The sequence below is a fragment of the Malania oleifera genome, chromosome 10 (genome assembly GCF_029873635.1).
Source record: "Malania oleifera isolate guangnan ecotype guangnan chromosome 10, ASM2987363v1, whole genome shotgun sequence".
Lineage (NCBI taxonomy): Eukaryota > Viridiplantae > Streptophyta > Magnoliopsida > Santalales > Ximeniaceae > Malania > Malania oleifera.
Window position 1 is genome coordinate 24,950,491 of NC_080426.1, and position 27,836 is coordinate 24,978,326.

At 37.3% G+C, this 27,836-nt stretch overlaps 1 protein-coding gene across 1 annotated transcript in view; it reads left to right on the forward strand.

Annotated features, from left to right (window-relative positions):
- The first annotated feature begins 1,858 nt into the window (after positions 1–1,858).
- Positions 1,859–27,836, forward strand: part of LOC131167110 (protein transport protein SEC23 C) — a 40,634-nt gene continuing 14,656 nt past the window's right edge. The window contains exons 1-4 of the mRNA XM_058125924.1: positions 1,859–2,937; positions 3,076–3,249; positions 9,396–9,557; positions 11,567–11,709. Coding sequence (XP_057981907.1) covers positions 2,212–2,937; positions 3,076–3,249; positions 9,396–9,557; positions 11,567–11,709 — 1,205 coding nt within the window. The 5' untranslated portion in view covers positions 1,859–2,211. The remainder of the gene's footprint in view (positions 2,938–3,075; positions 3,250–9,395; positions 9,558–11,566; positions 11,710–27,836) is intronic.

The following is a 27,836-nucleotide window of genomic DNA, read 5'->3' on the forward strand; positions in this document are numbered from 1 at the left end:
ATTTTCTCTGTGTACGTAAAAGATCATATATATATCATAAACATATCTTTTATACAATTAACTTTTTACTGATAACTCAAATAAAACTGAATTCACACATATATATCTGAGGAAACATAATTTTCTCAAAACATACTTTGGTTTAATATTTTCTCTGTATACGTAAAAGATCATAAATATATATATATACATACATGAAAACTTTCCTTGGGACATTCATACATCTCATCATGTAATAACCCTACATGACCAGGTTGTGCAACCTGAAGGTGGGACTTAGTCATGACTGGCCTACCATCAGACTAAGTCAAATTTAACGCGTTTGTAGTACGATTTGCTTACCGTAGCCTGGTCCGGACCCAGGGGCGGTCAACATCTCTTCGCAGGCCAAATCGACTTCCATTACCAACACTTCGCAGTACAATGTGGTTGCACTAACACATCATACTAGCAACGGTACCATGCTCTCAATCTGAACCAGTCCATTAGGGTTGACTACCATATAATACATTTCATATAGTCAAGCTGTAACAATATCACATTTCCATAAATTTGTATATAATTTGATATAATCACAATTTTATATAAAATCTGTCATTTCATAACTCTTTATAATACCATTATTTCATAACTCGGCACACAGCCATCTATGATCGGCACACAACCATCTGTACTCATGTCATAATTTCATAATTTTTACAACATTTTCTAAAATCAGTATATACTCATGCCACACAATTTGAGTTAATATTTCATAATAAAATAATCATAAAAATCCCAACATGCTTATTTATGTTTTAAATAAATTAAACTCATACCATACAATTCATATAATAATTAAAATTTCATAAATTACTTGGAAAATTCTTATAAATACACACTCGATAAATTCTAAGAAAACCGCGAGTATAATCCACTTCCCATATTTAAATTTAATTTCTAATATATTTAAAAACGCATATATGATCAAATTCCTACAGTTTAATCTAATTCAAAAATATCCCCAAACCTAGACATATATTTAAATTACATAAATATAATTAAATTCATATATTCAGATTTAATCACGAATATTTTAAATATGCCTAACATTATCTATTCCCCTTACCTTTATCATGGAGTGGTGCTTAGGAAACCCAAATCATAAATTCGCTCTGATTAAAATGTTCAGGAGCGGGGTTAGGACCCGAATATGATGTTTGTTTTTCGATTTGATCGAAAAATATCGAGAAATTGAACAGAGAGAGAGAGAGAGAGAGAGAGAGAGAGGGGGAGGGAGAGAGAGAGAGAGGTTAAGGAGCGAGAGATGAAAGAGACAGTGAGAGAAAGAGAGCGCTTCTATGGGCGTGCGCGAGTGAAAATGAAATGGGGGGTCTTTCAAATCAATTGAATTCAATTTAATCAGAAGCTTGATGATACTATATTGACATATATCATTATATATGTATATATTATAATAATCCTTATCTTTATTTCTTTTATGTATATATATATTATTTATTTTATTATCTTATTTAATTAATCATCTAAGTAATTAATTAATTAAATATTTTTATTTTTTAATTTTTATTTATTTTATTTTATTTTTTAAATTATACTTACACATATTATTTTTGGTATTATTACGTTATTCATATACAATTACTTATAACACATAACATATTTATTTATATCTAAAACTTTTACAAGTATTTCTAGATTCTACGTATTATCTTTTAAAAGTATTAAGTTTATTCTATAATGGTTCATAATTATTTCAAAATACTACTTTATTTATAAAAAAAATTATTATAATCATATTCAATTTATTTCATTTAAAAAAATTAAATATAAATTTGTGATTTGCTAAGAAAATTTCACACTATAAATCATGAATTATTGAGAGGGAGAGAGAGAGAGAGAGAGAGAGAGGGAGAGAGGGAGAGGGAGAGAGAGAGTAAAAATGCAGGGACATAGCGAGATGCCAACGATCCGTAAATTTCTGTCTCCCCCGTCGCGCCACCCTGCACTGCTGTGGGTTTCCGTTACCTTGTATCAGATCGCCATCACCGTCACTCCAGAGAAGTTCTTCCCAAAATCACACTGAGCCCCTGAAGGACTTCTTCCCAGAATCACACTCACAGGGAAGTTCTTCCGATCGTCCATAAATTCTACTCTGCAACTCCACACCCCTTCTTTACATAGGGAAGAAACAGAGGAAGGGCACCAAAAATGGCGGAGTTCTTGGACCTGGAAGCCCAGGATGGTGCGCGGATGCCCTGGAACGTCATCCCGGGGACGAAGCAAGAGTCCACGAACAGCGTCATCCCGGTCTCCGCCATCTACACTCCCCTAAAGCCCTTTCCCGCCATGCCCGTCCTCCCCTACTCCCCCCTCCGCTGCCGCACCTGCCGATCCGTCCTAAACCCTTTCTCCATTGTCGATTTCGCCGCCAAGATCTGGATCTGCCCCTTTTGCTTCCAACGCAACCATTTTCCTCCTCACTACGCCTCCATCTCCGACGACAACCTCCCCGCCGAGCTCTTCCCTCAGTACACCACCATCGAGTACCAGACCCCTGGCGACACGCCTGCTGCGGCGCCGCCGGTCTTCCTGTTCGTCGTGGACACCTGCGTGATCGAGGAGGAGATGGCCTACTTGAAGTCCGCATTGTCTCAAGCCGTAGATCTCCTGCCGGATAATTCACTTGTCGGGTTGATCACCTTTGGGACTTACGTCCAAGTTCATGAGCTTGGGTTCGGGCAGATCCCAAAAACATACGTGTTCAAGGGGTCGAAAGATATGTCGAAGGATCAGCTTCTCGAGCACATGAATTTCTTTGCGAAGAAGCCGAGACCGAGTGTTGGAGTGATTGCCGGTGCAAGGGATGGGCTCTCGACGGAGAGCATATCGCGGTTTTTGGTGCCTGCATCGGAGTGCGAGTTTACGCTGAATTCTGTATGTTCCAAACTTGTCGTGAAGTTGAAATTCAGTAAAATTATTGCTATTTTGGGAAAGAAAAATTATGTTTCATTCCATTTTGCTAGTGTATGCTATTGAATTTTGTGTTTTTCTTTTTGCTGATTAATTGGTAAGGTTTTGGACGAGCTTCAGAAAGACCCATGGTCGGTGCCTGCAGATCAGCGGGCGACGAGGTGCACTAGTACTGCACTGGGTATTGCTGCGAGTTTGCTGGGAGCATGTGTTCCTGGTTCTGGGGCTAGAATTATGGCTTTTGTTGGTGGGCCTTCAGCTGAAGGTCCAGGCGCTGTAAGTTTTGCTGATTTTTTCCCATGTAAACTTGTATTTTTGACACTTCTTCTCCCTTTAATATTGGATATGAACTAAGCTGATTATTATTGAATTGTTTTAGTACCATTTGGTTAGTATCTTTCTGAACTAGCTTTCTTGCTCTTGTTAGTGAAAATAGGATTGCCATTAGTTCTTGTTAGATACAGAAGTACTTTTTTCAACATCCCAACCAAAAAAATATACTTTTTATGCTTTCTAATTGACTACATCAATGTGGCTCAATATTTTAGAAGGCTTGATCGAGGCTCACCTCACGGAAAAACATGTCCAAAATGCCTTGAAGCATAGTCTAAAATGCTAAATTCCAAAAAGGCCAGCAAATTATATACCGAGGCTTATGCATTTGTACAAAAGGCACACCTTTGTGCCTCTTTAGTCAAAGCTTACACATATCTGTGTGTGAATCTCAAGTTAAATTTTACTAAAAAAATTATGACCACATGTTTGTATGATGGAATGTCCTGATGTGAATTGATCTCTAAAACTCTTGAACCTCAACGTTGCCAAAAGATTTGAGAGTTGCTTCTTAAATTATGAAAAAAATTTGAACTTTGCATGTTATAATTATCTTTTGTGGTTAGTGAATTCACTCTTAAAAATGGTCGACAAGTAGTTTACAAATTATATCAGATTTTAAAAAAATTTCTTTAATTTTTAGAAATTTGTTATTTATCACCTAGTTTTATTAAAAAATGAAGTTCACAAAAGGCTTATGCTTCAGTGCCTTATGGATTACGCCTCAACAGCATAAGGCATACGCCTTGCCTCATGAGGGTTAAAATGTCTCACTTTACACATTCACCTTCTAAGGATTATACCTCAAAATCGTGTGCTTGCAGTGATTTCTTTTCCATTTTGATCCCGTATGCCCTTCTCCAAAAAAGTTACTACTACCTGCTTTACTGATGGAATAAAAGACAGACTACATTAATATCATCAGTTTCATGTTAGTCTATTTTAAGTTACTTTTAGGAATTTTTTTTCTCCATAAATGCTTCATCAATATTTGTTAATGTTAATTTAGCTTGATGAATATTTATGATGAATGGAAAGCCAACCGGCAGCCTGGTTTTTTTGAGAGTTCAATGGTATGAGATAGATGATGATCTATTCGCCTTTTATATAGAGCATTTAAAAATGGAGGCTTGAATAGGGTTTTCTTGCAGGGGGAGTAGATGCAGAATGGGGGACCAGGCTGGGGGAGGAGGCAAGTTGTAAAGATGGAAAGACAAAAAAGAAAGAAATCACCTTTTATTTCTAACATTGATTAGGAAACACAAAATGTGGTGGTAAGAGTTTTCTTTTCTAGAGAGAGAGAGAGAGAGAGAGAGTTGTTTTTTAGTTTTTTTCTTCTGGTTTGTTCCACAATTTTTGCAGGAGATGTTTTTTTTCTCCTTTTGTAAATTCTTCTCCTATTAATGAAATCTTCTTTTTCTATGAGAGAGAGAGAGAGGAGCACTTGGAGAAGAGAAGATTGGCTGGTGCAAGAGGGAATAATGCAGAATAAGAGATTGCAAAGAAGCATGTTTTAGGGCTGCACTTAAATGTTTAATTGCTGTTATTTGCAGGGGCAGATTTATAATTTTTAGAAGTTTCTAATTTCCAGGGTTTCAGTAATTGTGCTGTCTTTTGTTGGGTAAATTTTAAGTTATGTTGAGTTAATTCTCAATTTCTTTTCTTGGAAGTCTAGCTGTGAAGTGGTTTGGGAAGTTCTTATTTTCCATGCAAGTTGTTACTGCTCCTTGGTCTAATGGCTGCTAGTACTAACATGAAAGGAGGGGATTGCTATCAATCTATTCAGATCAAAGTGGGAACCTTCGATATAAGACTGGACAAAGTAAGGGACATTTTCTGTTTGTTCTTGAGCGTAATTCATCGTGAAACTGAGGCTTTTTTTGTAAGAGGTGGAATGGTTTTCTGATGGTCTGGCTTTGAATTTTGGCAGACTGGAAAGGGTTTCGGAAGTGCTAATGTGAGGTATTGGTTGGCAATAAAACTTGGGAAGTTCTTGGATATAGGATTGGGATGGAAAGGAAGGCTCAGCATTCATTCCAGGTGGACCAAAAGGGGATGGATGGGATGGGGAAAATTCATGCAAGGCAGTTAGGGTTTTCCCAAATGGAAAGGATGGTGTTAGTGAAGATATACAGAGAGGTAGTCATTCTTGGAGCCAGGTAGTGTTGCTGGAGAAGAACAAGTCTGTGATAAATATGGTTGCGCGAGGCGGATGCAACAGCAACAAGCGATGCAGCAGATGTATCAACAGGTGAAGCAGCGACGCAGCAACAGGCGAAGCAGCAGACTCACGTGTAGCGGCAGTTTGATCATCCACGGAACATCTCTGTATGGGGCCTTCAGCTCCAATGGCAGAGGCAGCTAGGGTTTCATTGTGGGATGGGGGTGTGGTGAAGGTGGGATGGAGTGGGCTGGGTTGCCGGAGAATCAATTTGGACTTGCACTGGAATTTGAGTAATCTAGGATTTGAGGACTTGGTAAAATGTGTTATGTGGTGATCTGGTCCAATTTCCAGCACAATGGAACTTGATTAAAACCCAGCGTTCTCTTGAAGCTCATAGAAATTTAGATCTTAATGGGCTTCCTGGTCAGGCCCAAAATTCTAGTTATTATAATGAGAGTAATGAGCTCACTACAGATTTTAGAAATGGACTGTATAAGCCTGGTACAGAAAACTCTCTTATAGACATGACCTCCCACTATGTAGAACAGGTTTAGCACGTTATGGCAGGAAAGGGATTCCAGGCCTTCTGCTATACACCACGGGGGATTGGTTGGGTGAATCCAGCAGGGAAGCCTCCAACCAGGTATAGTAGCAACTCCCTTAGTCTTGGGAATTCAACTGGTGCTACTGCAGTTTTGGTGCAAGAGGGTTGCTGCAGGATGAGGACTTGATTAAGAAGTTTTTCTCAGTGTTAGTCAAGGGAGGGGCTTGCATTAAGGTTCACAGAGGTGGTATGGATGATTTACGGAGGTTGGCTGCTGATGAGTGGGATAATTCTTCTGGTAAATGAAGGAATTTTGAGAAGGTTTATGTTCGCCGGGTGGATGAGTGTGATAATCTTCTGGAGAAACAGGAAAAAATGTGATAAACAATGCTCAAAATTTTTTTTGTGCTGTGAATTAGGAAGGGAGATACAAAAGTGCGGAGTAGCATGGGCAAGGAGAAGAAATAGTGTGTTGTGTCAAATGATGATAGTGATGATGTTAATGAATTTGCAGAGGAAGGTTGTTTGCTTTTGGATGAGATTTGAGAACAGTGTGGCTATGTTTCTGAATCATCAGATTTACATGGGGATTTATTGTATTGGGGAGCCATCTTTGATGGAAGGTCTAGAGGAACTTTTATAATTGAGGATGGTTTGAGTAAGGAGCAGCAGTGTAAGGAAGGGATTTTGCCCACTCCAGTTGTTGAGGTTGATCAGAAGGACTTAGAAGCTCAACAATTGATGGATGAGATGGGTTGTGGTTTTCTGTTTTATTTTATATTTTATTTAATTTTATTTTATTTTACCATTTTGAGGATTGCTTGTCTGTAATCTTTATTTTAGTATTTCACTAGTGTTATTTACCTTTATTTTGTTTCTTCAGGGAGCGCCTTCTCCTTCGCTGTCTATTCTTTCTTCTTCATTGGTTAGCTATGATTCTAATTATTCAACTAGGAGGATTGCGTGGAGTGTGATATTTATTAGAAGAGCTCAAGATGAGGAATTGGAGCGTTTTACCAATTTTTTGACAACTTTTATGTGAGCTAGGTCAAAGGTAGGGAGGATGGAGGCAGAAGAGCTCAAAGAGCAGGATTTTTGAGGTCAAATCTTTCCATGCAGCATTTGGGGATGTTCAATGTGCCTGCCTCTGGAAAACTATACTGGAAGAATGTGGCTGCTCCCAAAGTTTCTTTCTTCACTTGGGAAGTGGTGTGAGAGATGATCTTGACTTTGGATGAACCCCAAAAAAGGGGTATTGTGGTTGTCAATTGACATTCCTGTGTAAAGAGCAGCCTGAGACAGTTTTTCATATTCTTAACAACTGCAGTTGGACCAGAAATATTTGGGATTGTGCAGCAGTTATGATGGGAATTAACTGGGCCGTAGCTAGGTTCTTTAAAGGCATTGGGCTTGTAAAGGAATTCACATGGATAGATTAGGTAAGAAACTTGTACAGATGATCCCTCTGGCTATTTTTTGGTTGGCATGGAGTAAAGAAATAGAGGAGCTTTTGAGGGTACTGAACTGTTAATCAATAGAGTTAATGATGATCCAGTTAAAACTATGTATCTTGGATTGATGGCAGGAATGTTTTTTTTTTCCATACCTAGGCTGCCATGGATTTGGTTGATTCTTTCCCTTTGAAATCCTTGCTTTTGTACTTGGGTTGCACCCCCTTGCTGCCATTAGTGATTCTTTATCTGTTACCTATAAAAAGATCTTTTATTTTTCATAAAACTGAAAAAAAGAAAAAAGCTGCACAAATATTCACATGCAATAGCCAGTCATAGAAATGCATTAGATTGATGGCTTGCTTGATGGTGCTTTTGAGAAATGAATCAATAGTAGCACTCATCCTCAGTTTGCTAACTGTCAGGTTCAGATTCATTGACTTTAGCAGCAGTTATTATTTGAAAATGTTGTGAGGTAGTTACAATTTTTTCATGAACGTGCTAAAGTCCTTCTCGCTCAGTACTTATATCTGCAAGGCTAAAGTCCCCTCAAAGATTAAGGCTTTTATTTGATTGGTTGTTCTTATGAGTTAACGCAGCACAGGATGCCATTTAAGGCTTCATTGTTTATTCTCTTTGTTTTTGGAATTTCAGAATCTATCGCACACCTGCACCTTCATTGCCTCCTTCTCATGGAGGGTGTGGAATGACCATTTTGGCTTATTTGGAGTGAGTTGGGTGTGTCTGGGGTTGGTGGAGGATTTATTAGTTATGTCATTTTCTGTTTTTGGAGGGGGTAAAGATGGTTTTGCATTGTGGAGGGATGCGATTTTTGCATTTTTTCGGGGGATTTGGGTGGAGTGGAATGCTCCAATTTTTACAGGAAAGAGGATGTCTTCAACTATCCTTTGGGGTAGGAATCATAGTATTCTGTATCTGGCTTCCTTGTGGGCTTTTGTAGCAGGATGTTTCGGAATCTTTTTTTCAGATTTGCAGTGTGATTGGATGGCTATGCTGTTTTGATATTTTTTATATTTATACATTTTTTGTTCTTTTATCTTCTAAGGAGCATTTCTTATGCTCTTTGTTCTCCTGATAAAATCTCCTACTTCTTGATCAATTTTTTTTTTCTTGAATGTGCGAAAGAGCAAATTTTGGAATTGATAGTCATATTTGAATTTTGAGAGAAAATGTTTTACTAATCATTTTAGATCTAGTGACAGGAAAAAAAGAAGGTCTAGCATGAGATTATTTTTTTCCTGCTTAGTTTCTGAAAGAAAAAAAAACTTCTATGGAATAAATGATGTGCTGCATGGTTGTTTTTGATCATAATGGCCATTCATTGTGTAACTCATTTTGGTTTTCCCTCAAATAGTATCAGGAAAATAATGCAGAATTTGTTTTTTTTTTCGCCTGTTATGTTTGTCTCAAAAGAAATCTTTAATTGTGTAAATAGACTTTTTGTAATCAGTGAGCCTTTGAGAGGGAGGAAGAGATGAAGGGATGGGACTGGTAAAATGAGCTGAATCTTTTGTTTTTCTTCTATTCTTTTGCTAAATTTATTGGATGAAGCTATACAAACGCTCAGTAGTGTTTTGGAATAGCTTAACATTGCCAATGCGCTGGCCAACTGCTGTAAGTGAACATGCTGTAACTTTCAATCACTTCCCCATCTTCAACTTTAGGTGCGCATGGAGTTTTTTCTCATGTTTATAAATAGATCTTTCGTCATTAGCTAAGTTTCATGCTGTCAATGGAGGTGTATTAGTTGTATTGGATTCTTTTATAAGCTGAGTCCTCTTTTGGGATTTGATTGGAGTTTTTTTTCCCAGGTTGTATGTTTAATCTAAACAGGTCTACACTTTGAAGACTGTTGTTGGATATTGATCATAACTTGTTTTGTTTTTCTTCTGTTCTCTGTTTGTTGTAGATTGTATCAAAAATTTTGTCTGAGCCAATACGCTCTCACAAAGACCTGGACAAAGATTCTGCTCCCCATTATCATAAAGCTGTGAAGTTCTTTGAGGGACTTTCAAAGCAGCTCGTTCATCAAGGACATGTGCTTGATCTATTTGCTTGTGCCCTTGAGCAGGTAAAATAAATTTGCTTTATGCTTTTTATAGTGCTTGTCTGTGTCTGCACACAGTATTAAAAATTGTTCATATCGGGCAATATGTAATGATATTGCCTGAGAATTAGACTGTTATGGAGTGATATATTATCTGCAGAAAAATTCAGTGTATCAGACAATATATTGTCTATATTGCTTGTATCATTGCCCTGAGTTCTGAGGATTAGAAAGCAGATCTCTAAGCTGGATCAACAAAATTCTTGCATAAAAACAAAGATTGAAGCATGAAATCAAGACGTGCATGAGTCATAGCATATCATGAACTTGCTAAAGTTTAGGTTGGGGAAGATCTATCTAATGAACAAGCTTTGAAGGTTTGATTCAGAGATTAAGTTCCATATTTGAGAAATCTCTGCGTAGTGTATGCACTGTTTTCTAGTGCTCATATTTTGTGTATTTGGCCTGGCTTCAGCTTGTAAAATATGGACTACTGACAAAGGAAAGAAATTTTGTATTTTTATTCTTTTTATATTTTTCTATTTGATTCATGCATTTTTTGTTTCTTAAATTTTTCTCATGCTTTCCTTTTTAATCTGCGCTGTTTGTATTTGAGACTTGCACTCGCTTATCTTAAAAAGTCCCTTACATGTGTTTATCAGAAAACCTTACATGTGTTTATCTAAAAAAAAAAAAAAAAGGGAAAATAAAAAATTTGCGCTATAAAATAAAGTTATTTGATTCAAGTACCAACTTACCAGATACAAATTACTGTTATATTTCTGAGATGAGATTTTATTTATTTATTTATTTATGAGCAGACCACCTAAGCTTCCCAAACCCAATATACACTCTCACACCTGAGGGGATTGAGCCCCTGTATCTTATTTTGGAGGGCAGGGAGATGACCACTGGGCCCAAAGGTCCAGGTGTTTTTCTTTTTGATTCTATGTGATTACGAGTTATAATTTATATTTGTCATTTATAATTTATTGTTCATTTTGATTTTATATTAGCTAGTTATAATATTTTTCTGAAGTAAGTAAAATAAATTTTACAAACCCAATCAATATCTCTTTTATATGATTTTTAAATTTTACAAACCCAATCATGAGATCTTATATATGTTTTTTCACTTAATATTGCATTTATAATAATAAAAAGAAAGTTGTGGAAAGTGTTAATAGTTGTGTATATTTTTTGATAAGAAAAGAAATTGTCTTAAGAAAGGAGAGTAATTATAAACTAGAAGAGGAAATAAATCCTCAAGAAAAAATGAATCTAATGGTTGTAGTGTATGTTCGGCTTTGGTTGACTAAAGTTTACTAAAATTCATTTGAAACATTAGCATGTAAGGTTTTGGGTGAAAACATGTGAAACTCTTTGTTTTCTACTTGCTAATGTGAAAAGTTTATTCATGGCTGTGGCAGCTGCTACCTTTTACATAACATCTGTGATAGCATGAGCAACCATTACACCATGACCATTAGTTACACAGACTGCCACTGTTTCTTTCAAACATGGACTACAGGTTAAAATAAATTGATCAATAAGTGGTATTGTGGTAGTGATCTTGGTACCATTTTGCAGTTCTCTCTATATTGTTGTGTCTATTTGTGGATTAAATATGAATAGCTTTAGTAATTCCATTGAAAGGTTTCTTCTATGGAGTTGACTTTAATAGGTATCCAAATGTTGCAGGATTTTTTTTAAGAACTTTATTTTTGTATTGGGGAGTTTTCAGGGGATCAAATTTGACTGTCAGATGGCCCCTTTATTTTTTAAATCCAAATTTTAGTTTGCATTTACCTTCTGATCACAACATGATAGGGTTCTTAACATTGTTTTCTGAATCACGCATATTGGTGTCAGTCTGACTTGCATTTGCCATGTGTCAGGCATTTTTTAATGAGTTTTATAATTTATTAATAATCTAGACACAAACATTTTGCTGGTTCTCGTTTTTGTGTGATGTTCTTATGGGACTTGGTACTGACTTGTGTTTCTTTTGCAATACTCTTTTAACATTCCAGGTTGGGCTTGCTGAACTTAAAATAGCAGTTGAAAGAACTGGAGGGCTTGTGGTGCTTGCAGAAAGTTTTGGCCATTCAGTGTTCAAGGATTCTCTTAAACGTGTGTTCCAGTCTGGTGAATATGATCTTGGTTTATCATCAAAGTAAGATTTGGTTAAGTATATCTTTATGTGACATGCTCATAATTGTTGTAAGTCCATGATCTTATGAAATTGATCATTATGAAATCAATTCAAGATTAAAATGATTGAAGATCCAAAGAAAATAATTTTCCTGGAAGAGGTTGAATCCCTTATTTCTTAGTGTTTCCTTTGGTTTTTAGTTAATTTAGTTTGAGAATTGTATGTCTAATAAAGACCTACACATTTTGGATAAACATGGATTGGAGCTTAAATTTAACTAGTAAACAGGCCTGTACTTCATGGCAGGGCAGCTTAAATGTGAAATTGATTTAGGAAAATAAAATGAAAATGTACACAATTCTAATGTTCAGTGATGGTTTCAAATGTAAATCTGGGAAAAAAAAAATAGTTCTACGCATTTTATTGAAACATTTTTAAACAAATAATATCTCAGTAATAAATATTATGATCAAATATATGTGTAATTAAAGACTATTTTTATTTGGTAGATAATTTTTTTAGCAAGGAAGTAAACTTTCATCTTAGGAACATGTCACAATGGATGATTAGGATGAATTTGAAAATGGTGCCAATGTAATTTGATGGTTTCAAAATTTATATTTATTAATTTATCCTAATAATTTTAATATAAATTGGTTATGTTCTAATTTAAATATTTGGGCAAAAGACACTCACCTCCTGACAAAAAGACAGATTCACCCCCTGAGGTTTCAGAAATGCCATAGACCTCTCTTGAGGTTTCAGAAATGCTGCAGATCTCATCTCCCCTGAGGTTTTCCAAAAAGACACAGACGTCCCCTAAAAAATCTTGTCTTTTTTTAAAATATAAGGGGAGGTTTGTGTCTTTTTGGTAAACCTCAAGGAGGAAGGTCCTTGGAATTCTTGAATCCTCATGGGAGGTCCTTGGAATTTTTGAAATCTCAGGGAAGGTCATTTTCTCTTTTCCAAACCTTAGAGGAGATCAGTATCTTTTGCCCTAAATATTTTTATTCATATATATATTTATCATCTTAATAACAATATCAATCTCCAAAATTCAATAAATTAAATATATAATTTTATAATAATATTGAATCTATTCTAATAGATTAGGTAAATAATTTCAACACTTAATATTCAAAAATGTTGTTTTAATGGTTATAATATATAAATTATAATAATTTAATGATTGTATTAGTATGCTTGATAATAATAATAATATTCTTATATTATTTTCAAAGCTTCTGGGGGGAGAGAGAGAGAGAGAGAGTGGTAGGGAGAATTTTAAGAGGGGAAAAAGGAAAGAGTTGGTGGCAACATGTGGTCACTGTGTGGGACCACTTATGTGGGAAGGGGCCCAACCCAGGCACCGATGGGGAGAAAGGGGGAGAGAGAAAGTGGGGAAGCAGATCCAGGAAAAAAGAAGAAGGTAAGACACCACAGGAACATGTGCCATTGAGTGGCACCCACTCATGTAGGCGAGACAAATAGGAAGGGTTGCTAATGTTGGAATTTATGAATTGGTTATTGGATTTAGTTAATTTAAGAATTTTTTTTCTTTATCTGGTCCTTGTTTTTTTATAAATATTTTTATAAATATTGAATTTTATTTTTCTATTTTTTTTTTTCCACAATTTTTGCGTAGTAGGTTATAGTTAGTGTTATGTATCTTTGTTCAAATGGTACTGCTTTTTCCTCATTAGGACTAGATAATTATTTATACTTGTTGATAATTTTATTCTTATTTATTAGTTAGATATAATTTAGATGTGGAGTTAATTCATGTCCCACCTCCATCTCTGTTTATGCAGAAAAAAATGATTTGGTGCATGTGATTGTACAGTCATCGTTGTCTCTTTTTAAAATTCCTGTGAGAGTGACTTAGAGATTTGAAAAATTGATGGACTTCTTGTGGTCTAGAGTTGGTGAAGGAGATTTAGATCATCTTGTATCATGGGTGACTGTGTAAGTCCAAAATGGGGGGGGGGGGGGGGAGGATTGAATCTACGTAAAAAGCATTTCTTTGGTGGGGAAATGGTTATGGAGTTTTCCTTGAGAATTTTTTTTTTGGCAGGAGGCTTCGTAGGAAATTTGGGCTTGTACAAAATGTGTGGGATGCTAATGGGGCTGACATTATTTGCTCGAGCCCTTGGAAATTTTGTCTCAGATTTATCACTCTTTTCCCCCTAATTATCATTGTAGAGTTGGTAATGGGGAGATAATATTTTTTGGAGGATAATTGGATTGGAGAGGCTCCTTTGGCTCTTATGTATCGTCGTCTTTTTCGCTTGTCTGCTTTTCATGAAGCCCCTACTTTTTTGCTTTCCTCTTGCAAAAGGGTGGGCATTCTTGGGACTTTTCATGTGTGGAACCGTAATGAGAGAGAGACTAACAAGATTGCCCTTGTTATTTATTTATTTATTTTTAAAAACAAAGAATTGTTTGAGGGTTGATGAAAGGTTTGGAAGTTGGGAGAGAGAGTGAGTTGGTTTCTCATCTTCAGTTTGCAGATGATACTATTTTCTTTCTAGATGATTGTAGGCCTTCTTGCAGATGCATTTGGGTATCCTCCATGTCTTTGAGAGGTTGCTGGGGCTTAAAATAAATTTGGGAAAAGTGGTCTAGCTAATATTAATGTGCCTCTTGAGCATGCTAGGTAGGGAGCTTCTGAGGTGGGGTGTGGTGTAATGACCCAGCCCTTTATACGGACCCAGGCGTTACTCATTCATACATAATACCTATACCTGTTCAAGATATGGAAACAACCCGCCCTAAATAGGGACATACGGGTGTAAATCATACATAATTACGATGTAAATGTTGCGGAAAAACATAAACATCCATTGAGATTTTTATTAGACTTATACCAGAGTTTACTAATACATCCACACCATTTCTCATAAAGTCATACATAGGATAAAATTCTTGTTATTACAATCCTCCAATAGGACTTTCATCTAGGTTCAATACAAGATTTAGATGCTTACGTAAGCTAACCAAAAACAATCTCCCCAGTCCTTTTAGCTATTAGGACCGACGTACTGATGGACCTGAAAACAAAGGTTGTATGATAGGGTAAGACACCTTTCAGTAAGGAAGAAGGAGTTACAATAGTGTGTGACTGCATACATGCATATTTTCATTCAACATCTGGAATATAAATCAAATATTTTCAATACAGTAAAGCATCAGGTATATCGTTATTCATATTACAAAATTCCCACATCTGTCTTTCGACTATTAAATGATTTATCAGATGACTAACAGCAAAATATCCCTATAACCAGTTTTACCCTGTGGCCTGGGTTGTGCACTGATACTTGTCCAATGCCCTGTTCGTGCAGACACTTTCGCGTACCTACATACGATCCGATTGCCTCCATTGGCCCAATATCAGCCAATGGTTTCACCCTGCTAGCCGACCATCTTGGTACCCACATCGTTTAATACGTGTGGTTGCATGTGTACGTCTAGTTACGATATCGTGCTGTATCATATAACAGTGGTTTCATTTCACCCTACAAAGAAAGTATTTTTCAACCCTCCCGGGACTCTCAAGCTGTGGTTCCGTGTATCATAAATTCAATTTATACAAATATGATAACTTGCGCAATTCCAGTATTTTTCACAAATTCAAATAATAGCATTGGGTTTAAACCGGCGTCTTTCCACTCAGTTTACCCCTTTTTGTTTACTGATGCGGCTCGATGTATCATCAGCCTCCGTTTATCACATTCTCAGTATAACAAATTTGGAATTTTGTTCCCTTATTCTATGTCAATAGTATAGAAAATTCCATTCATTTCCATTTCAACATATATAACATAAATTTACTTCAAAAACCCGCTAAATGATAGAAATTCGATATACATAATTTAACTGAATAAATAAAGGATTCGAGCCTCTCCTATTATAGTATAAACACAAATAAACGATGTTTGTAAAATTTGGAGATTACACGTCGAAAACCTTGTTTTTTCCGAAAACCGTAAAATCGTCAAACCGGCATCTCTGCTCAGTAGAATTTCACAAATAAGCAGTTAAATCATAGATAATAACATAAACTAGTTTTTTAGCGGTTTAGTTTTCCAAAATAGCTGTTGTAATCAAATTCCCCTTACCTTATAATTGAAATGAAAGTTCATATGAAAACGGTCTAAATCGACAACCCGAGATCCCGAAAACCTAAAACCACAGAACATAACCTTACTATGTTTTCTACTGCTATCCAAATATCCAATCAAAATTAGGATCAGATTCCTACCTCGATTCTTGGGAAAACCCGAAACTCTCTGAAACGATGATCCGATACACTAAAAGTGTAGAGTTTCCTCTTCTGATTCACGCAGTACCCTCCGTTTTTGGAAACGGACGACGAATGGCGAAGTATCTTAGAGAGAGAGAGAGAGAGAGAAAATGAGAGAGAGAGAGAGAGAATAAGAGAATTTATATAATAAAACCTAACTTAGCCCTTAAGTAATCTAAATAAATATCTCCTCCAAGATATTTATATATAAATATCTCAAAATATCTCTTTTCAAAATATCTTCTCCAAAATATCTTATTTATTTATTTTATTTTTATTTATTTATTTATTATTAATATTATTTAATTTATATTATTTTTTTTAATTTTATTTATTTATTTATTTTATTTTATTTTCTCGGGGTCGGGTTACTACATGTGGTCTTTCAGAGTGACCTTTAACTTAAGAGTCCCTTTGGGGAACAATCCTATATGCTTCGAATTTTGGAATCCGGTGGTGGTGGCCAAGAGGTTGGATAGTTGGAAAGGGGAATTCTTTTCCCTTGGGGGCAGAATCACCCTTATTCAGGCATATTTGTCTAGTATCCCCTCATATTATTTTTCAATTGTCAAAATTCCAATGGGGATTGCAAACAAGATTGAGAAAATAATGAGTGATTTCTTATGGTTTGAAGTTAGGGGTAGGGTCGCTTAGTTTGGTGGGAGGTCTACAAGTTTAAAATAGAGGGAGGGCTGGGTCTTGAAAATTTGGTGTCTAGAAACATCGCTTTCCTAGTAAATGGTTATGACATTTTCCCTTAGTAGATCATTCCCTTTGGCATAAAGTGATATGATGTAAGCATGAGGTGGGTGTGAATGTGTGTGATACCATTGTTAGTTTGCGATGTTTTTTGGAGAGTCCAGGAAGATCTATTTCTCAGATTTATCCCTTATTCACTCCTCACGTTAATTTTTTGGTGGGGAGTGGTTCTCGGGTTTGTTTTTGGAAAGATCCATGGTTGGGGAATGATTTCCATCCACATCTTATTCTCGTCTTTTTCGATTGAGCTTAGGGAGAGATAATATGATTTCTTTCTTTGTGGTAGGGGTGAGCATAATTTGGTTAAAACCGAATTAACTGAGCAATTTTGGTGAGTTCTATTCGGTTAAAAATTTATTTGGTTTGGTCTGGTTTTCATTTTCGTTGAATTTCGGTTTTTGTTTTTCAGTTCGGTTTTTTAGTTTAATATATTTGGTTAATTGAATTAACCAAATAGTATAAATTAATATTAATAATTATATATATTAAAATAATTTATATATTATGCATATACTTTATATATATTTTTATATATTGCGTATGTTAAAATTATATATATTATTTATATTATATATATTAAAATACTAAATTAGTTAACCGATTTAACTGAAATTTGGTTTGGTCGGTTTTGAGTTCGGTTAATATGGAATTTCAGTTTGGTTTGGTTTGGTTATTGAGCTTTTTTAATAGGAAATTTTTAGTTAATTCGGTTAATTAACCGGATTAACCAAACCAATCGAATGCTCACCCCCTACTTCGTGGTCTATTCAGTTAGCCTTTTGTTCTCTTGGAACATTTATTTCAAATGATCTCTAAATGATAGCGAGTTGCTGGAACTCTCCTCCTTGTCGTTATTGAACAATTGTCATCTTTCTTCAGCTAGGGATTCTTGGTCGTGAGCCTTGGATTGTTTGTGGGTATATTCTTGTAGATTATTTTGTTTTTTGGACCCATTCCAACTCTTGTTTTCCTCTATTCTCTTGTATTTGGATTCTTGGAAGGCCGAAGCTCCTCCAATGTTGTGGCTTTCATTTGGCTGATTGTGCTTAATAGTGTTAGAGCACCACTTTACCTAAAAGCTTAAGTTGTTAGGTTGTGGGCCAACAATGTATGTCAAGCCTTAACAATGTACTGCATGTGCAGCCGGACAGCACGTAGAGAGATAAACAAATGAGAAATAACACCCATTATAGGGAATATAATAATTTTTTTAAATACCACACTATAAACGTGGGCAACAAGAGTAGAACCCAGGACCTTCTGGTAACCAGCTCTGACACCATGTTAGATTACCACTTTATCTAAAAACATAAGCTGTTAGATTATGGGCCAACAATGTATATCAAGCCTTAACAAATAGAATCAATACTAATAATCTGTTTCAAATCAGGAAACCTTTGAAGGCCTTACCTCCTGATGTTTGTGTGCTCTGTTATTTGAATTATGAATCGGAATCTCATTTGTTCTTTGACTGATTTTTCTTGGAGCATTTGGAATACGTTATTTGGCATGTTGGGAGAAGGTTGGGTTTGTTTAGCATTGGTGGAAAGGTATGTTGGCTATTTCTTTTGAGGGTTTTGGAAGTAGGAAGGATAGGGCTGTTCTTTGGAAATGTGGTATATTTGCAGAGCTGTGGGGTTTAAGGTTTGGAGCTCAATGCATGTATTTTTTCAGGTGAAAAATTGAATAGACAGCTGGTTTGGGAAAAGATTCATTACTTGGCCTCTTTATGGTGCGTTGGATTTGGATGCTTTAAGGGAGTGAGTTTTTAGGAAATTCAGCTAGATTGGAGGAATTTTTTGCTTTGATATTTCAAAGTATTTGTTTGTGTTTTTAGTTCCTTTTCTTTTCTGGAATTTTCCAGAATTTTGATATGGAGATGTCTTATTCTCCTCTTTGTAAATTCTTCTTTTATTAAAGAAATCTCTTCTTTTTCTATCAATAAAAAAAAAAAAAAACAAATAATTGTATTAGAAGAGGAAAGAAGATACAACAACAACGGAAAATAAAACAAGGAGAGCAGGAAGTCCTCCTTCTACCAAAAAAAGAAGAAGATAGCTACAGGATCATAAAAAACATAAAAACCGAAGGCAACTCAATGAAGCAAAGCCAACCAATCGAGCGGTAAGACACATGGAAGAAACCATTTGTCGACATCCATAGTGATGCAAGATAACCACTTTACTCCAAAGAAAATTGTTAGGAGTAGCCACACCTTTTGAAAATTCTAGCATTCCTCTCCAACCCAACACACCAAATTATTGCCATAACAGCGCAACTCCACAAAGCTTACCTATCCATTCCCTTATCAAACCCCCTCAAAATGATATAGTACATAAAGGCTTCAATGTGGAGGGGCAGACCCACTTTTCACCAAAATACCAAATAATTTATTCCAAAAGAAGCCTTTAAGAAAAAGGGAGGACTAGGTTTGTCCAGAAACATTTCTTGGACAAGATATGTTCACGTCCCAATTCAAAGAAGCATTCACTTACTAGATCATAGGGCTTTTTAGCGAGAGAACTTAGAGAAAAGGGGTATTTTAGCAATCATAGCTCAGGAAGGTCTTTCTAAGGATTGATAGTTTCAACTTTCATGTAAGTATTCACTCGAGGTAGGAGAGTTTTTAGTTGAGTTCTCTGATGTGCGCACCCAGTAAGTTACCTAGTGAGCTACCACCTATGCGAGGCATTGAACATGCCATCGATCTCATTCTAGGATCACAATTACCTAATTTGCTACTCTATAGGATGAAGCCTAAAGAGCACTCTGAATTGGTTAAGCAAGCAAGAGAACTCCTTTACAAAGCTTTATGAGACATAGCCTCAGTCCTTGAATAGTACCAGGCTACCAACTCCTCTTAACTCCAAAAAAGGATAAATGTTGGAGGATATGTGTGGATAGTAGAGCCATTAACAAAATCACCATCAAGTATAAGTTCTCTATCCCTAGACTTGAGGATATGTTTGATATGCTAGCTGGCTCTAGTTGGTACTCAAGATTGTGACTTGCACAGTGGGTATCACCAAATTAGAATTAGACCAGGAGATAAGTGGAAAATGACCTGTAACACCTAGGATGGTTTATTTGAGTGGTTGGTCATGCCCTTTTGACTCTCCAATTCTTCCAACACTTTTGTGAAGGTTATAAGTACACATGTAATTCCTAGTGGTTTATTTTGATGATATATTGGTTTATAGTAAAATTGAGTACTTGATACACCTTCTTGAGGTCCTTGTCACTTTTGAGGGAAGTAAAGTTGTTTGCTAACCTCAAGGAGTACAACTTATTATAGTCTAATGTGCTCTTTCTTGGTTTTGTGGTCTCCACATAGGGAATAGTTGCTGATCCTAACAAGATTGGAGCTAGGGAGAGTGGCCTGAGCCTAGGACTATTATTGAGATTTGTAGCTTTATGGCCTAGGTGCTTTCTATAAGTGATTTATAAGGCATTTTGGCACCACTATGACTCCCATCATTGAGAATGGATACGAGAAAGATGCTTTCATTTTCAGTCTCCTACTTGTCTTCTATTATTTTATATATTATCTAATATTGTATTGTTTTAATTTTAAGGAAAGAGTAGGAAATCCCCTTCTTTAGCTTGTGAAAAGATAGAGGGCAAGAAAGCTCTATGGAAAAGTGGGTATGAAAGAATACCTATGTTTAAAACTAGAAACTCTAGACTAATAACACGAAAATGCAATGATCCAATTGTTGAGTCAATTGGAATCTATAATAATTCCCAGCAGAATGAAGAAGTTTGAAGAAAGGGGAGTTTCATTGGACCCCCTCAGCTGCTAGAGCTTTTTAGAGAGGTGAAGTAGCTTGTACTTGGGCATCCAGACTTTAGTAGCCTTTGAGGTGGCTTGTGATGCCTTTGGGGTAGGTATAGGTGGGATTTTGAGCTAGGAGGGACACCCTATAGTACTTTTCAGTGAAAAACTCTCATATGTTAATCATAGATGTAGCACATATGATAAGGAGTTTTATGTTGTAATGAGATCCCATCAATATTGGAGATATTACTTGTTAGTTGTTATCCCAAGACTTTTTACTCTTTTATGACCATATTTTTTTTTATCACAAGGGTAAATGTATTGATCAAAATGAGTATTTACATGGAACTCTGGGCATACCCAGGTATAGGGGGGACATATAAGTCCCATCTAAATTGCAAGCAATAAATCAACACACAGGAATACAAAAGAACCTGGGCATTCCAGGGGCCTTTTGGCTAATTACAACAATCCAAAACTCATACAACAAGATCCATATGAGATAAACAGTAGAGGCCAGGCCAACTCTCTTGCCTACTGAATGTATCCCAGTGCCCCTGACCTCTTTTCGTAGCCATTTCAGTGCAGCTCTTAGTGTTGTCATAGCCCTGTTGAGCCCCAACCAACCTCCTGTTCCAAACCTAGGAGGAGAATCTACAATTAAAAAATATATGATCAATGGATTCATGCTCCTAGCAGCAAAAGGTACAGTTCAGATCCCCATCAAAACCAATGAGTCTATCACATGTGGGTAGTTTCCTTTTAAGTCCCAGCCAAAGAGTGAAAGCATGTTTAGGGGTACTTCCACTCTTCCATACCTCCTTGGACCAAGGTACCGTAGTTCCTGTAGCTCTCCAGAAGTTATAACAAATGGAAGAGCTAGTGTGGTCAAGGTCCCATCCCTCAAAAAGCTGAAGCACTGCATCCAGGTGATTGACACATCTTAATGTAATCTGATTCTTAATTTCAATGAGCTTTTTGTATAGTGGGGAGTCGTCATGTTTTATCCTGGCCTCCCAAAGACTTGAACCTTTCAAGTAGATTTGATTAACCCATTTGGACCAGCGAGGGCCTTTTTTAGAGTGGATATTCCAAAGGGTTTTTGTGAGCAAGGAAAGATTCCAGGTTTTCAGATCCATCACCCCCAAACCACCTTCTGATTTTGGCAGACACACTTCCTTCCAACCAACCAAAGACTTCTTCCTCCCACCCCAAAGAAAGGCCCTGCATAATTTAACAACATGCTCCAAAACTTTATTAGGGATTGGGAAAATTGATAGCCAAAAGCATTCAACACCCTGAATGACAGACTTAATTAACTCAAGTTTCCCTGCATAAGATAAAGTGAAACCAGGCCAACCCTTGAACAAATCAGCAATCCTATTTATCAGAGGGGAATAATGACTTGAGTTCAGTTTGGATGTAGCCAAAGGGATCCCAAGGTATTGAAAAGGGAAAGATCCAACATTGAAGCCTGTAGCTTGTTTGATGCACTCAGGGTCGTATTCTTTTATACCTGCATGAAATAGGTTAGATTTCATACAGTTAACTATCAATCCAGAACAATTTGAGAATCCCTCCAGACAGTCCATAAGGGCTTTAACCAATGCAACATCCCCCTTAGAAAAGAGTATCAAGTCATTAGTGAAGGCCAGGTGAGTGATCTTGAGACTCTTACATCTAGGATGGAATTTAAAATCAGGATTGACCTCCAAGGATTTCAGCATCCTTGAGAAATATTCAAAACAAATCACAAATAGCAATGGGGACAAAGGATCACCTTGGCGAAGACCCTTACCCCCTTTAAAGAATCCAAATATACTCCCATTAATGGATATAGAGTAGGAGGTGGTGGAGACACATTCCATAATCCAATTCACCATAGTAGGAGGGAAGTTCAGATGAGTCAGCATTTCTTTAAGGAATCTCCATGAGATAGAGTCGTATGCTTTTTTAAGATCTATCTTCAGCATACATATTGGAGAGATCCTTTTCCTTGCATATTTTCTTACTAGTTCTTGGACAATATATATGTTTTCAACCATGCTTCTTTCCTCAATAAATGCAGATTGTGCTGAGTTTATAATTCCTTCCAGTGCAGGCTTGATTCTTGAAGCAATGATTTTAGCTATCACCTTGTAAAAGACATTGCAGCAAGCAATTGGTCTATAGTCACCCACATAATTAGCATGGTTGGATTTAGGGATCAAAGCAATCACAGTGTGATTCACCTGTTTCAATAGCTTTCCAGTGGTAAAAAATTCCTTTACTGCACTTGTGAAATCATTCCCCACTATGTTCCAAGCTTTTTTGAAGAAGCATGTTGAGAAGCCATCAGGACTAGGGGATTTGCTATCCTTGATACTGAAAAGGGCCATCTTAATCTCCTCATTCGATATTGGAGCCATCATATTAGCATGTTGAGAGTCTTTTATAAGAGGACCCCTTGCAACAGTGTTCCTATCTATCATTGTGCAGTCCATTTCCCTTCCCAGCAGCTGACTGTAGAAATTCAAGAACTCCTCAGCTACCTGGGCCTGAGAGCTAGTTTGATCCCCATTTAATTTGGTAACCGCTGAGATGTAATTCCTATTCCTTCGACTTCTCATCAGACTATGGAAGAAAGTAGTGCCTCTGTCACTTTCCTTTAAGTATCTACATTTGGCAATCTGAGAGATGAACATTCTATTGACTTCTGCAAGTCTGACAGCTTCAGATTTTTTTTCATTCAGGAGCAATTGCTGGTCACCATCTGAGGGATTGTCGTGCAGTTTCTGTTGTATCTCAACCACTTCCTTACCTGCCTTCTCTGTTCTAGCCGATATGTGGGAGAAATGGGAGGCATTAAGAGCCCTTAGAGGTTTCTTCAGGCCCTGGAGTCTCCTCACTAGTTTGAATTGCTCAAAGCCTTGAACTTGAGCATCCCAACCTTGTTTAATAATGGCTAAAAAATTATGGTTTAGAGTCCACATGTAAAAAAATTTAAAAGATCGCCTTCCTAGACACCCCTCTTCAAATAGTGAAACAAGGCATACCGAGTGATCAGAGAGAATCCCAAGGAAAAGGAATTTAACCTTAGCACTCAGACCCTCCAAAATCCATCTCTGATTAGCAATCACTCTGTCCAATTTACTCCAAACCGTACCATTTGTCCATGTAAGGAAACACCCTGATGATCTTAGATCAAATAGTCTAGAGTTGAAGAAGCATTCACCCATATCTCTAGTATCATAGTCTGAGACAGGCCGACCATTCTCCTTCTCAGGAGCTGAAAGCACACAGTTGAAATCCCCCAGAAGAAGCCATGGGGAAGGGAGCTTACTAAGCTGGTAGATGCTATGCCACAGAGCTCGCCTGGCCATGATTGTATTGAAGCCATACACGAAGCTAACATTGAATTTGTTAGAAGTTACTAAACATTCAATGCAACAGTGGATTGCTTGGGGGTTCATGTCAATCATCTGAAGGAAAACTTTCTGAGGGTTCCACAACACTAGAATTCTCCCTGCCTTATGGAGATCGAAGTTGTTGATCTGCTTCCAGCTCTTGAATCTTTTTCTCATCATATCTTTTAAGTTTTCTGTAGACATCTTTGTTTCTAGAATGCCTATGACATCCAGTTTATTCCCTCTCATGAGGCTTGAAACCCCATTTTGCTTCAGGGGTTTGTTTAGACCCCTGACATTCTAGCTTGCAATATTCATTGAGCTTTAGAAGGGGCTCTCAACCCCTTACCAAATGCAAGTGGATTAAAGTGCGGACCTTTTCCTTTCTTCTTTCTTTTGACAAGTTGGAAATCATCAACCTTTCCTTTTCCTTTCCCATTGGCATTTTAGTTCTGCTGTTGCCTAGGGGGATTTAAATCATTCTCATTATCATTTTTCCCCTCTATTCTAACCCCCACTATGGATTTGTCTTTGTCAGGAACTGGAGGAACAGGGCAGATATCATTATTCTCCTCAGCTGCATCTTCAACTGCAAACTCTAAGGAAGCCTTACTATCATTTTCTAACTCATCTGAGGGGTCTTCAGGGACCAAAATCGTCTTGCCATCATCTGCATTAGATTAGTCAACCTAGGATTTTTGCCTTCTTCCACCACCCTCATAGGGTTGGATGTAGCCACCTTTTCATTTTCTGACCCTACAATTCCAGAGGCATCAGCAACTTCCTCAGTGTTTGGTAGCCTGGCATTCATCTTGGGTCTGTACTGAGCAACATGAGGTTTTTTGACCCCATCTCTATGACCGCAAAAAGCCTCAGAGTGGCCAATGGACTTGCATTTATGACAGAACTTCGGAAGTCCTTCATACACTATTTCTTGGGAGATCTCAACTTCATCTGGAAGTAGAATCTTAACTCTGTGCTTAACTTCTTTTGCTATGTCTATCTCTACCATGGCTAAAGCATAGGATATTCTACCCTTGGTAGTGGTTAATTTATCCATACATAGAGGTCTGCCAATTGCTAAACAGAACCTTCCAATAGCTTCAGGAGACCACAGTTCAAAAGGCAGATCCTTTAGTTGAACCCAGACAGGAACAACCGTTCTATGCTCCAAGCCAAATTGAAAGAATTTGGGCATTTTCTTGAGGATTAGAGTTCTTCCATATATAGAGTAAGGACCTTTCTGTAAGACCTCATTAAGATCTTCCTCCCTTTGGAATTTAAGAACAATCTAGCCCTTATCATGTTGAGTAAATACTACATTGACCTTCCAGGACCTTAATAGGGAGTTGAAAGCCGTCTTACCAGGGAATTTCCCTGTAAAATACCCCACTAGATGCTTGTTTGTTATCCCCTCTGAGTTATACATCGCAGTAGGAGGGATATGAACACAATCACCAATATGCTCAAAAGCTGGGAGGGGACCACAGTTTGAGGGATTACGATTATTGGCAAAAAGCTCTGCCCAGGCAACCTTCTTATTATGTCTTAGGATTGTTCTCTCACCGTCAGGACCCTTCTGATCTTGTATCTTCTCTGAGAGGTCATCCACTTCAGCTTCCAGATCATTGCCCTTCTCACTACTTGGTGCCTCACTATTTTCTCTTTCTTTCGAGTCTTGCTTTTCAGAGACTAATGGGACTTCATTAGACCTCAAATCACTAGTTTCATGGGGAGGGACAATGTTATCCTCTACTACGCATGGCAGGCTAGGTGCCGAAATACCCTCCAGATTGCTGCAAGGGACCTCTTCACTGGAACATCTGTTGGAGCCCTTCTTAAGAATCAGGCCTTTCTCCTTCTCAAGGGGCGAAGGGGCTTTGATTAAGGCCTCCTGAGAATCCGAGACCCCAAACTGATACTTAATAGCTACCTCCTTCAGACATCCTTCACTCGCATTACTCGAAGAGGAACAAAAGTCCTCTCTTGGTATCTGTATCGGCAGGAGAGGGTCGGACGTTTCCTGAGTCCTTTCCTCTAATACCTGGACTTCCTTCAGTTGCTCCCTAGCAAGCTGAGAGAACTCAGCCATTATCTCATGTTTTTTCTTTTTCATCCATAGATCTTTATTTCCACCTTTTAGTATAATGAATTTCAAGGCCTCCTCAACTTCCTTCTTGGATTCTTCTTCTTTACTCTCTCTTTGTTGTGCTCTAAGGGCTTCCTTTCGACCCATCTGGTTCGTACAAACAAGAAAGAAATTCAAACTTAACTTAGGGGGGAAAACCACAGTCTTCTTCCAGCACTTGATTTCCTTCACAGATCTTCCAAATGGCAACCTTACTTGTTAATAACCCAGTAGGAAATCAACCACAGGGTTTAGTACTAGCAAGAATTCAGCAAGGATATCGCAGATTCACCCCAAAGCCATGCGCCTCTCTAGAGAGAGGAGAGAGCTTCTCTCTCTAACATGGCTTCGATCCAAATACGTCTTTATGACCATCTTGCTTTGGAATATTTGAGTTCGTATAAGTTGAGTGTGAAGCATGCTGGTTGGGTAGAGTTCCTCAATGAGTTTACCTTTGCTCTTAAAAATCATTCTAATGTTGAGAATAAGGTGATTGATGGCCTCAATAGAGTAGCCAGCTATTCTTCATATTATGAGTTCTGAGGTCATTAAGGATGAGTATTCTAGTTGTCCTAATTTCAATCTTATCTTCTAGGAGGTGAGTGAAGGCCATCGTAGAGAATTGGTAGACTTTATCACTCATGATGGAAAATCTATTTAGAGGTATTAAGTTATGCATTTCCCGTACTTCTTTTAGAGATATTGTAGTTTGGAAATTGAAAGCGGGAGGGTTAGCTGGTCTAGGAAGGGATAAAACTATTGCTTTAGTTTAGGATAGTTTTTATTGGCCTTTCTTGACGAGGGTTGTTCCTAGGATAGTGTCTTAGTGTTGTACGTGTCAGTTAGCCAAATCTAGGAGACACAACATTGGTCTTTACACCCTTCTTTCATTGTTAAACATACCTTGGAGAGACCTAATATGAATTTTTTTTATTGGACTCCCTAAAATAGCTCGGGATATGATTCCATATTTGTGTTAATAGATTTTCCAAGATGTCACATTTTATCCCATCTAATAGGACCTTTTTATGCATATCATATGGCTAAATTGTTGTTTAAGAGGTGGTTAAATTGTATGGTTTGCCATTTCTTGTCTACTTTTAGGAGACACTTTGGAAAACGTGTGGGACTGGCTTGATGTTTTCTTCTGCTGGCCACTCCTAGCCTCATGGTCAGAATGAGGCTGTGAATCGTAGTCTTGGTGACCTATTTAGGTGTATAGTGGGAGAAAAATAAGGCAATTGGGACTTGGTGCCACCCATTGTTGAGTTTGCTCATAATAATTTTATGAATAGGTTAACTGGTAGAAGCCATTTGAGTGTGTATTCGGTTACAAACATTGTTCCTTTTCCACCAAATGCCTTTATTTCAAAGCCTGTTGAGTCTTTTATTCAACATATTCATGAGTTGTGTGCTGGGGTTAGGCGAAAAATTTCATGAGTAATATGGATTACAAATGCGCAAGAGATGTGCATTGTGGAGTTAGAGATAGGGGATAGTGTCATGGTTTGCATTAGACTTGGAAACTACCCTAGATCCATTTAAAAACTCCATGCCCATGCTATTGGCCCTTTCCCCATCCTTAAGAAACTTGGACCTAATGCATATTTACTTGATTTGCGTAACCATTACTCTAGTTTTTTATTTGGAGGATTTGGGGGTTTTCAGTTGGTATATTGATAAGCTCCTATCTTTTTGCTCTAGTAATTGATGAACTCACTAGGAATATCCAAAATGAGATCCCATGGTGTATATTGTTCACAGATGATATTGTTATAATTGATGAAAGCA